Source organism: Amyelois transitella, chromosome 8 (genome assembly GCF_032362555.1).
Source record: "Amyelois transitella isolate CPQ chromosome 8, ilAmyTran1.1, whole genome shotgun sequence".
NCBI classification, from domain to species: Eukaryota; Metazoa; Arthropoda; class Insecta; order Lepidoptera; family Pyralidae; genus Amyelois; species Amyelois transitella.
In genome coordinates, this window is record NC_083511.1 from 6,313,590 (window position 1) to 6,326,300 (window position 12,711).

General features: G+C 33.5%; 1 protein-coding gene across 1 annotated transcript; it reads right to left on the reverse strand.

Moving 5' to 3' along the window:
* Positions 1–217: 217 nt before the first annotated feature.
* On the reverse strand, positions 218–9,828 carry LOC106134951 (glutamate receptor ionotropic, kainate 2-like). The gene is made up of 17 exons (XM_013335106.2): positions 9,721–9,828; positions 9,243–9,403; positions 8,468–8,635; positions 8,214–8,380; positions 7,939–8,135; positions 7,347–7,612; positions 6,894–6,998; positions 6,628–6,744; positions 6,064–6,270; positions 5,540–5,701; positions 5,135–5,334; positions 4,417–4,618; positions 3,021–3,112; positions 2,430–2,566; positions 2,130–2,245; positions 1,140–1,292; positions 218–550 (listed from the first exon to the last, which is right to left on the reverse strand). Exons 1-17 carry the CDS (start codon positions 9,791–9,793, stop codon positions 218–220), a joined length of 2,856 nt encoding a protein of 951 aa, XP_013190560.2. The 5' UTR covers positions 9,794–9,828.
* Positions 9,829–12,711: the final 2,883 nt, after the last annotated feature.

Genomic DNA, 12,711 nt, shown 5'->3' on the forward strand with positions numbered 1-12,711 from the left:
TGAACGCTACCCGTGCAAAACTGAGGTGAGTCGCTAGTAAATTATAAATTTGCCAGTTATTTGTTTGTTACCTCTTCATGGATAAGTCACTGAATCTTTATGAAATAATCATACAGCGCGAATTACAGAGAATTCTTACACATTGATTATTAAATCCATATTTTAATTCACATGTGAATATAAAAGCGAAAGTACAATATCAATGATCAGACCAATATTATAATCGACCACTACGGTTGCTAAACTTTCTCATTCTAGCCATTTGTACGGCATTGCTTTGTCTTCTACTGTGTAGAGTGTGATGCGAATGGGTTGACCTCTCTGACCTGGGTGTAGGAGCTGGGTCATAACCCACATCAAGGAGGTCTTCATTGTCTGGTGACTCAGGGTCAACATCTTGGGTTTCGGGATCACCAAGGATTTCCTTTTCATCATTTTTAGAACCACCAGAACCACTGCCCGAGGGCTCACGGTGACGAACAGGCTTAACGTCTCCTGTAGTAGTGAAAATAAACTTCAACTCGGCAATTAACTCGTCTTTAAATGTCACCTGTAAACGATTTATTGTTTTGAGAAATGCCAGTGTTGTAAAACGTTTAACTATTTAGTTGCGTCATTCTTTTCTAGCAAATTAAAACAAATGTATAAGTACTCTACATTGAAAGAAAATATTTCAATAGTTTTGTTTTTAATAGAGTAGTTTATAGAACATTAATAGTTACTCTGATCCTTACCAATGAAGTATTTATCTCGTAGTTACTAGATTTGCAGGGGAACACTCTCTCATGCAGGTCTGGCAAACGAGAAGGTACAAACATTAATCAGGATTCATTGGAACTCCAAGTTTTAGGTGAATTATATAGGGATAAAAAAAATGCTATATTAACAGAACTAGTTTTAAAACTGTTTTAATCTGTGTATTTAATTACTAATACCATGAGCACTTGTTATGAAACAAACATGATTATAGAACTCACTAACACATTTGCTCATAATAAAATTTTGATGAAAAGAAATAGAAATTGTGAAGGGAAACTAATTTGAGAGTGAGAAAATTACTTCAGCAGCAATCTATTGTGTGAAAGGTTCTGTTCAACCAACACAATCAACATCACTAAGTTTGTTAACTAAGCACATACCTGGTATTTACGTGATATAGTCCATACATCGACCATCATTTCGAGGAAAGCGCATACGATAGCCAAAGCAGAACCTGCGACTAGCACGATGAACACTCCGCCCACATTAGCCAAAACCAATGGCTGAGCGTCACCACTACCGGCGTCGTCATCCTACAATTTGTGCAAAATAACTAGGTATACTTACATTTTACTAAGGAATAATTAATTCATTTATTCACGTCAAGCATAAGATGAGGTGTTGACCAAGTGTATCTTGGTATTATTATCTCTATTGCACAACGCATCTTTGGTAAGTCAGATAAATAAATACGCATGGGATAAAACTAGGTACCCCAAAACCAAAACTTGTATATTTGTGTTACAGGAAATTTTGTTAACTATTTTATACTTTTTTGATAAAAGCTTTTGAAAAAATATATATGTACACATTCAAGGCCCAGACCAATCACAAAAAGTTAATTTTTCATCATGCCGTGGCCGGTATTCGAACCCGGGGTTTGTATCTCATTCACACTTCAGCTGCGCCACAAAAGCTAGGTGAATTTGGGTAAAAGTGTTGACAACAATATAGCGAGATTACTATAAATTACGAATTTGGGTCGATTCGATTAAGATTTATGGCGTAGGAATGACAATTTGCTGCTAGTTCATCGCTGATAAAACGCTGATTAATTTGAAAGGGTCCATTAAGATCTGACGCATTTGGAAGGCTTTCAACGAAGATTCCTTTGTTAGGAAGCGGTAATTTTGTATACGTGTAAAACTAATAAAATGGCATACAGAATTCTCGTTTGATATATTCGTCGAATATTTATATAATGTAATAAAGATAATATTAAATCATAGTTAGTACTGTGTATTTCTTTAGTGCCTATTGTTTTCTTATTTGTTCCTAATTTGTTTGTATTGTTGTCCCCCATATATTAGCAAAGGTTTTTTTAAGAACGAAGGTTTTTGAAAAATTTATTTTGTTTTCGTATCACATACCGCACATGCACCACCCCCTCTTTTTTCTTTCCACCATTTATCCTTCATTCTCGTCAATTTCCCTTCCTCTTGAAGCTGCAGTATTGATTCACTCATTGGTTGACGGTAAGAAGAGTCTAAAAAATTAAAACAAATAGACATAAAAGCTTATCATTACAGTAGGTTTATACCTCTATATCCATCGTAAGTTGACCGATCATATAAGATCAATCAAAAATTTTTTATTAACTGTTTCTTTCTAGAAGATAAAATGAAAACATTGACAGAAAAAAATATTGTGTGATTTCAAAAAGTGCCTACTTTTTTTCATAGCAATTCCATATCCTTTACTATCCAGTAGACCTCCAACCTGTGCGACGTCACAGTTCCTCTCCACCATGTATTCTATTGATGTGGATTCCATGAGAAACGCGTAATTTTCATCGTCCGACTTTACTCTGGAACATTAGAAATAATATCAAAGAGACAATTATATTTACAACCGTAAGTGGAAATGAAGTGCCTATTGTATGAGATATAAGACGACGACACGTAACACCTTTATATTATGCCGATGTCTAAAGTGCCAGTCCCAATACGCATTATTATTATAGCAGTAGTAGTATGTAGGTTACAAATTCTTGTCGTGTGGTTCCCAGCACTTTAGAATAGGTACTCCATATCTTCTAATGGATGTCGTAAAAGGCGACGAAGGAAAGGGCTAATAAACTTGGGATTCTTCTTGTAGATGACGGGCTAGCAACCTGTCACTATTTAAATCACAACATACAGCTGAACGAGGTCTTTTAATCTTTTTAAGACTGTTGGCTCTGCCTTGTCTACCCCACAAGGATAAAGACTTGACCATATATGTATGTACAATTTCTTTATTTAACAGAGAATAACACTAACCTTTCAAGACCAGCATCGTTGGTAGCAGGCATTAGTTCGGGATGTTCCTCCATGTAATTAAACATTTTCTGGTAAAGGAGATTGTCAGATTCCTGAAAAAGATAAAAGTCCAGTTTTCTTTTACGTAATTACCATTTGCCCGTGTGTTCGGTTACTGGAAGTTGTATGGTTATGTAGAATGTGGAGCTTAAAGCCTAAAATGCTAAAATAATTACTGGGTTGTAATAAATAAATAGCACTTTATTTGCACACTTACTTCTTGCTGTAGTCAACAAAAAAATTATGTGCCAATAGTAAGTCAATATGGTATCTGTAGAGAAGGTTTTAACATTTTATGTTCAATAGGTTTTAACATTTTATGTTCAACTAGCTGTTTCATGCGACTTCGTCCGCGTAAAGTTCGAGTTGAATCTTAATCATACAGTCAGATACAGACAGACAAAAAAATCTATCCGTTTCAGTCAAAATATTAAATGTACAGACAAAACATTTTTACCGTTTATATGTAGTATTTTGATTTTCGGTTTTTTAAAATAAAATACTCAAACAACACAAAAAAAATATTATTAATAAAAAACAATATCTTGTTTTTGTTGGGACTCGAACTTGGTCCGCCAACTTCCCAGTCTCACTCGCTAACCACTGGACCATCGAGGCCGTTGCGGTGGTGTCGAAATTAAAGTAGACTACAAACATATGGTCACGTCTTTATCCCTTGCGGGGTAGACAGAGCCAACAGGTTTGAAAAGACTGAATGGCCACGTTCAGCAATTTGGCTTAATTATAGAATTGAGATTCAAATAGTGATAGGTTGCTTGCCCATCGCCTAAAAAATAATCCCAAGTTTGTTAGCCTATTCCTTAATCGCCTTTCACTTATATTTATATGTTATAGGTATAATGCTGTCGTATAATGATAAATGACTTTGAATTTTAAATTTCGTAACTTATTTGCAGGCAAACTCATGCCTTGAGTTCATTCAAATGTCGATAACTTTTTTTTTAGTGAACCGATTTTGATGAAACAAACTTTAAATGTTCTTCTGAGTTAAAGCAAAGCAACTGGTGAAAGTTTGAAGTAAATCGGTTCAGTATTTTCGGAGATAATCGTGATCATACATACAGACAGACAAGAAATTCAGTAAAAATATTTTTGCTTTCTATTATTCATTCTAAGTGTCCCTCTATCCATTACAGTCAAAAATACAAAATGTACAGACAAAATATTTTTACTATTTTATTATATGTATAGATGTATAGATATAGATATGGCACAGACCACCAAATGACACTAAATATTCCACTGAGACTTTTTCAACACACTATTTTGCAAGAGATTTTTTACAGTCTTGACTTGACTCTATCATGGTACACTCTTAATATTTTGTCAAACCTACCTTGAAAAAACTCAACGTCGCACCGCCCTTCTTAGCTCCATAAGTGATCGAATACGGATTATTGGCCAAGTCTGATACACTTTTGATGGCGTAGAATTTAGACTCGACAGTCAAAAAAGCGGCAAGATTAGCAGTGTACGACGATACCATGATCAACGTGAAGAACCACCACATACTACCAGCCATTCGGGTGGAAACAGCTCTGTAAGGAAATAATAATCAAAATACATCCAACACCCGTCTTTTCCGGCAAAATAGGCATAAACAGAGATATATTTCTACTTGCTGCGATTTCTGCATACTTCTTTTGCTTTATCATCCTCACTGAAAAACGAATTATATGTAGTAATCGGATGTAGCTATATAAAAAATGAAGTTTATCTAAATTTAACATAAAGCGAAAAGCTTATAAATCTTTCAGATAATGGGTTAGCCTGTTACTATTTTAATGTTAATTTCATCATCAAGCCATATAGCTGAACACAGGCTTTCAATCTTTCCGAGGCTGTTGGGTCTGTCAACCCCGTAGGGTATACAGGCGTGATATGTGCCTAAGTTTGTATGTTGCATAAAGTATCATAAAGTATTTGTCAAATATGCTGTAACACAAGTCTCGAATTTATTTTGAGGCTCACCTAATCCATTTGATACCTTTATATACTACTTTTATACTGAACATTATATATACATATATACTGATTTACTGAACTTTACTTACATTGGAGCTATTTCAGAGCCTTGAGTTAGAACACTGCCTAGCGTGAACCAAAAGGAATTCGCCATGGAAAACTGATTGTCCAAAGTCTCTGGTTCTTCGATGCATGGATAGGGATTCTGCCATTCATCCGGGGCCATTCTGCCCAGGACGAACAACAGTACTGAAACACCAACATAAGCTCCCGCTAGGTATTGCCACACCTGAAATATTATGAGTACGTTTTCCTATTGATCTTCTTAGTATACAAATTATATAGAACCTCACTTAACAGGAACGTTTATTTAATATTACTAATTATAGTAAAAAACGAGAAAAAAAGAAAACTCGTATCTTTATAAATTTCCTTCTGTGAAGTCTAACTGGTCTAATTTTCTTTTAGGAAATCCCTCAATCTTTTTATCTCACCTCTAGAGAAAATGGCGATATAAATGAAAACAAATCTGGTGGTTGCTTTGTTGGTTTCTTGTATAATATTGTGATACCCAAGTTCATAAAGGGACTAGTGAAATCTACTGCTTTCTGTCGAGCAGAAGTTATCGTCAAATCGGTGATGGCAAAATCGGCTCTCTAAAACAAAAGAAGTTACTTATGTTCACTATTAAAATAAATAAATGTTAAATATTATGCATATAATTTAGCATTAAAATGTCAAATACTGCTTGTACTGAATATACATTTAAGATAAGCCTAATCTTACTCTCATTTATTTTAATAGGTAATAAAATTCCAAATTTACATTTTCTACGTAACTAATTAGAGTATATAATTATAGTAACGAAGATTAAGTTATAAATCTCTGAATGACAATTCCATCATCATACGATCCAGCTAACGTGGCTAATGAATCTTGTGACTATTGGTTGTGCCCAACTTGTAACTGATAAATGTGTGTGTCTAGGTGTCATATTGCTTTAAATATAAAATCTTACCCCATCCATGATTTTTTGCATCATGCCTGTCCACTCCCCTGTTTTAGCGTCATAAGAGCCATAAACACCATCCTCCTGTATATCAAACGTGTAGTTAAATTCATTCATTTTGGCCAGTTCTTCAATCAATTCGATTCCAAAACCTTCATACCGATCGTTTCCTTCTAGTTTATTTGAAGATTCTTTCAGCATCCCATAAGGAGCACTCTGTAATTACAGAAACTATTAGCTTTTATAGCCCTCGAGTGAATCGTTGGCTGTTTGTAGCTCCGAGAACCCGCCTTCTCGCTCAAACTGTATAAACAATAAGTAATATAACTTTAACTGCTATGTTGAATTTAATATCATAAACGTTTTATTTTTAGTTAATATCTTGTATCAGAAGTGGTCGTTTTAATTTATGTTTCACCACGACTTCCTTAGGAAAGCAACATCAATTACCTACCTAAATGATATGAGAGCTGTCTAACCAAGCTATAAACCTACCATTACAAACTATTTTTAATAGTATTATATATTTATTTTTTATATGATCTTAAATTACTTTACGTCAGGTAGTCTTACCAAGGCAGTAAGTATGTTAAAATGTTTCCCTTTCATTGAATCAGAACCTTCTAGTTCTACTGGTGGTATGATAATTCTTCTGTTCTCATAGCCATCTTCTGTAGTCCACGTTGCAACCTTAAAACAAAGTTTGACAGCTCAATTTAAAATATATCAGAATTCCAAATCTTAAGTAATTCAACTTACTATGGCTATTTCTTTTATATTTGAAATACTGGTTTATTCCACTTTGCTCACCTGGGTGATCAAATACGGGATTGACTTACCTTTTCAAATCCATGACTTTGTAGTTCCATAATGTCGAGTTCAAAATCTGATCTAAAACCATCTTCATCAAACTTCACAAGACCTGTAAGACCATCGATTTCCAACTGAAATAAAATCATTACCATTATTATACTTGCATTGAAAATCACTAACTTATCTTAAAACTATATATACAGATTAAGCCGAATGGGACATGAATAAAGTTAATTTGTAGTAGGTACATACGTATATACGTACATATAATCACAACTATATTTCTTGAGCGGTAGACAGAGGCGACAGTCTTGAAAAGTCTGAAAGTTCAGCTGTATGGCTTCATGGTAGAATTGAGATTCAAATAGTGACAGGTTGCTAGCCCATCACCTACAAGAAGAATCCAACAAAGAAAAGAAATATGTAGTAAGCATAACATTTAAAAGAAACCAGCATAAATACATAAGTGATACACTTACAGATTTCATCATATTCACTACAGTGGACCCATAGTTCCAACTATCATCAGCATCACAAGTAACATTAGCACCTTCTTCAATTCCCATTGCGTCGACGGCAGCAGCGAATAAAATGACAGAATCATAAAGCAATGCGATCTCAAGAGGCAGTCCGTTGTCATTAATGGCATTCTTGATTTTACCATCGGAGATATCTGATACCTTTCCGTTGACTACTTTTATGAAACTTTGAATTTCTTCTGTGCTTAAATCAAAAAACCGGACACCTGAAAATGTTTTTTAAATTTGTCGGTTATATAAATAATGTTTTTAAAACTGCTTCCAAGCTGTTCGGTAGATATATGTATGTATGTATGTATACTGCTCTGGCTTAAAACAATCGGATTAAGGGTAATACAAAATGTTACAAAATATTTTTTCATGTATTAATGTTCTGATAAAAAGTACCTGAAATTACTTAAGTAAAAAGGTATCAGGCTCAATGAAAAACATACACACTCCGTTAATAATATTTTTTTTTTCATATTTTTATTCACTTAAAATTTGGTTAAAAATTTTAATATACAACTTGATGTACGTTAAAAAACCTTACCTGTAATATTTGATCCACCATGTTTAAAACTTTCAGTATCAAAAATTTGAAAATCAGGATTCATAATTATATAACTATGAACATCAGACATTATTCCGACTTGTTGAGCTTGTTGGAGAAACTCTGGCATTTTAGCATTTGTGCAAAATACAAGGTAATTCAATGACCCAGATGCCTTAATCGTTTTGAGCTGTGGTCTGAAAATAGTAAAGAAGGTATAAAAATTATAAATTGAAAGATAAACGTTGTTACCTAGATCAAAATCACTTAGTTACCTAAACTCGTCTCCTTCTGGCAGTTGAACTACGTTTATCACAACACGGTCCCGTGATTCCAAATCTTGCATTGTCAGTATATTAACTAGAAACGGTAAAAGTTCCGTGCCTTCATATATTATCGTGAATTCTGCCCAATCTTTGATCTCGATAATGTCTTTGAAAACCTGAAGATATCATTAAAAACAAATGAAACGAAGTTACATTTTTAGTAACTTCGGATGAACGTGAGTATATTTGTAGATATATTTTACCTGTGAATATGCAACATGATATGGATATAAATTGACTATTGACCAATTTCTTGTTTGCGATTCCACTGGTGCCACAACAATATGTGGTACTTCCAAATAATCAACAATATTCTGTACATGTTCTATTAAATGTTTACTCCTCGGTCCAAAAACCCCAAATATAGCGTTCTGTGAACAGTTTTATATGTACTTACTATATTACTTATTTTATATGAATCAACTACTACTACTACTTTGACGGCCTCTGTGGCGCAGCGGTAGTGCGCTTGTCTGTGACACCGGAGGTCCTGGGTTCGAATCCCGGCCAGGGCATGATGAGAAACGAACTTACTCTAATTGGCCTGGGTCTTGGATGTTTATCTATATAAGTATTTATTATAAAATATAGTATCGTTGAGTTAGTATCTCGTAATACAAGTTTCGAACTTACTTCGAGGCTAACTCAATCAGTGTAATTTGTCCCGTAAAAAAAAAAAAAAAAAAAACTACCAATAATTCGTTCAAACTGTTCAAATTCATTCACGCCTCTATATCCAAGAGATTACCACTCACAAACAGACATGTCCTTATTATAAAGCTTCAAAATAAACAAAGAAATATTTCAAATAAAAAGTAAAACAAATACACGATTTTTGTCAGTGATTAATCATAATCGCATCAAGATCATCAGTACCTCGGCTGAACGTGGCCTTTCAGTCTTTTCAAGATTGTTGGGTCTGTTAACTCTTTTACACATAATGTCTTTATTCCTAACGGCTACCCTGTATGTACTTACCTCAAAAAGAGAACAAACTGCATCCTCTGCTTCTATCAGATCTCCAGGAGAAGTGCGACTCACTTTAGCAACAAATGGATTCTCATGACCTTCGGAGGCTGTATTGACAGCGACATTAAAAGCTGCTTCTTGCAAAAACTCGCCATCATCAAAAACTGCACCTATAAAAGTAATAAAAAAATATTTAAATCAATCGATATTCGTTTTTCTGCTTCGACCTCTAAAGATGCCTTTTCTAGATAAGCTTATCTAGACTGTGACCTAACCATTATAAAATAGTTCTACTATTTGAGAGAAGCAGAATAATATTATTTTTAAATAAGTAATTTGTACATCAATAATAAATGTTTGTTTGTAGACAATAAAGGACACGCTATGCCATAAAAAGCAAAATTCAACTGTTGTAACACGTTTTTTTCTCTTTAATCCGAAAATCAGAAATTTTCTTTGAAAAGAAAATCTATACAATAAAACTTACCTATAGTTTTATCTCCGTTTACTACAAACAAACAAATCACAACACACAAGTGGAAAAATAAAATTTTAACCATGTTTTCAGATATACGATATTCAAATTCGAAATCGTATTGAACAGCTCATGGCATGGAAAATTCGATGTATTGTTGATGTGAGTACTAAAATGGAGCGATTATTTGAGTGGTGCTCTCATTTGCGGTCCTAATGTAATTTTGTCGTGATATAACTGTCGGCGATAGCTAGAAATAGCACGGCTGCTCCCGATTGCATTAGCTGCATATAATGCTGCTTTGTTTAGAGATCTTTGCTCTGATTAAAACATGTTGAATGAAATAGTAATAAATTTGAAAACACGTAACGAATTTAAAGGTTCACGAATTTATGCCAAATAATAAATTTGTTCAGATACACTAAAATATGTATTAGATGTATTTCAGCGAGTGGTCGACTCAAGTCTTTAACTTAATTACTTAGTAAAGTTTGTCTACTTTTTGGTAAAGATCTTCAGAAAACTAAGATCCATAATAATAATTTAAAAAAACTACACAATTATATTTCACGCTTCTTTGCTATCAGTGTAGACTGCTATACTTCTTATTAGCCTCGACCCCTGCATACTTTTTATTCAAATTTTGTTCTCAGAACGATGAACTTAGGTTTTCGAAAGTACAACAAGAGCCCTCTCTCAGACCGAGCTGTGACAAGTTCGCAACGTAGCCTGAAGAGCTCTGGAATTACGCCTCTCGCCTAAGGGCAGAGTTGAAAGTGATTCGAAGAAAATGTGATAGAGGGCGCTTACATTCACTTTGATTTCTTTTTCGTGATTTCATTTGGATTAAAAATAGTTAAAAAATAGACAATACTAAATTTGTTGAGGTTTGCAAACAATCAAATATTAATAGATCAAAATATGAACTATATCACGTTAAGATTTTATAATTTGACAATTGAGTAATTATTTTAATTTTATCCTAAAATAAGAATTAATTACTAACCACTCACAGAATGTCTATGACATCATCTTTGGTACTTGGCTGTTTCATATGAACTCAAACACTTTCTACATGTTTCCATATTCCTATGATTATACCTACAATAGATTCCATTTAAATCGTAAGTTAAAGCATCGCTAATTTAATAATAAGACGCCCTTAAATGGTTATAAGGTACATTGAAGAGGTCGAAAAGTACCTTCAAATTAACAAGAGCCAATGGACTTATTGAAGCATCCATTGGACATAAAAGTAATCAAACTTCTGATGTAATTCTTTTAGGACTTTGTCCACGATCTGACCCTCATCAAGCGGGAATCCTTAAAAAACCTTTCATTAGTTTCCGATGAGAATAAATGACAAACAAACTTTAATATATATTGTAATTAAGAGTATATAACTTCAAATATTGCAAGAAATAAATGTGATCAATCAAATCTGTCATTCCACAAGATTTCCAATTCAATATATGTACCTATTTATAAATTGGTCATGGTTGTAAACTTCTTCTAGTGAAAGATTTTCGTTAAATCATTTTCTTTTCAAATTTGTCACAAATATTTTTACTTCATTTGCAGTTTGGACAGATCTTAGAGGACCTATATATTCAAAGAAAATAAGTAAAATTGCGAAAAGTTTTAGAAAAAATTTGATTAAAATCATTTTTGTTTAGACTAGGTGGTAAAAGAAATCAGAATCTGTTATCAGTAATAATATTTCGCGACCAATGTTGGAGTAAACACGACAAAAAGTTGATTTACGGACGTAGTGACAAGTTGGAAAACGGCAGAAAAACATTGATTAATGCTCTGCTTTTGGAGAACAAACCGACGTTTGACTCAACCCACGGCCAGTGCTCTCGAGTCCATATAATTTTATCCCATTTGCTTGTATTGCTACAAGTGGGTAATGTTATTTTTTCGTTGTTTTGAAGATTAAAGTAATCCTTCCACACGTTTATATATTATATGGCCTTTTCATCACTATAAATGTTAATAATCGTCCAATTGGATAACGATCCAATTTTTCTAACAGTATTTCTTATGGTGTTTGCGTAAAAGTTGATGCCAATATGAAAATTATCTCGGTGTTAAACGGTAATTTTAATTTACTGTCATCGGTCAGTTAGTACTTTGTTTCATATGAGTGATTCCATAGCGTACCTTTCTGTGAAGATATAAATATGGTTTCCATATCAGCCCATGAAATACCTCCTGCTTGTGGATTATAAACTTGCTCTATGTCAAAATATTGCCGGTGTGTAACCCTTATCAGCCTGCTCGGCTTTGTACTAAATAATTTATGTAGGTGAGTTCACATTTCTGAATATATTGTCCCTATAACCGTTGGAAGACCGTGGGCTATCTGATTTTTTATTACAGTATCATTCATTCATTCATAAAATCACGTCTAAATCCCAAAGCGCTAGTAAGAGCCAACATTCTCATAAAGACTGAAATCCACGTTCAGTTGTATTAATTAGCTTAAATATGAAATTGTGATCCAAATACTGACAGGTTGCCATCCGTGGTTTGGTTTCCTCAGAATTTACTTCATTTTAATTTATTTATTTTGCTGTTAATAATGTTTTGAACATTAAATTTAATTTTAAAAAATTTATCAATATAGGGAGACTGGGGATACTTGATCCCCAGGGAGACTTGATCCCTTGTCAATAAATCGATAAGCACACGGTATTTTTATTTTAAAGACTGGCAATACTGTTGCTTTTAATCATTGTCTATGGCTGAACGTAAATTTGACGGTTCACAATTGACAACTTCAAAGCAGTGGTGCCATTTTGTTTTCGCCAGGTGAAAATATTTTTCTGTGAGTATTTAAATCATTATCTATAGTTATTATTAATTATAAATTAGTAACCACATTCTAAAGACTAGAAAAGTTGTTAATTGATGATTGTATTGATGGGTTTTTCATCTAATTACCGCTTTATTTCTTTAACAAAAATTTGGTTTTTGAAAAAATCAGTTCCGGGTACA

Bases quoted from the DNA above. Each gene is read 5' to 3' on its own strand.
- LOC106134951 (XM_013335106.2), bottom strand. From the start codon at position 9,793: ATGGTTAAAATTTTATTTTTCCACTTGTGTGTTGTGATTTGTTTGTTT. The intron at 3,113-4,416 runs GTAGGTTTGACA...TATCTTTTTCAG, and splicing joins CGACGTTGAGTTTTTTCAAG to GAATCTGACAATCTCCTTTA. The intron at 551-1,139 runs GTATGTGCTTAG...AATCGTTTACAG, and splicing joins CTATATCACGTAAATACCAG to GTGACATTTAAAGACGAGTT.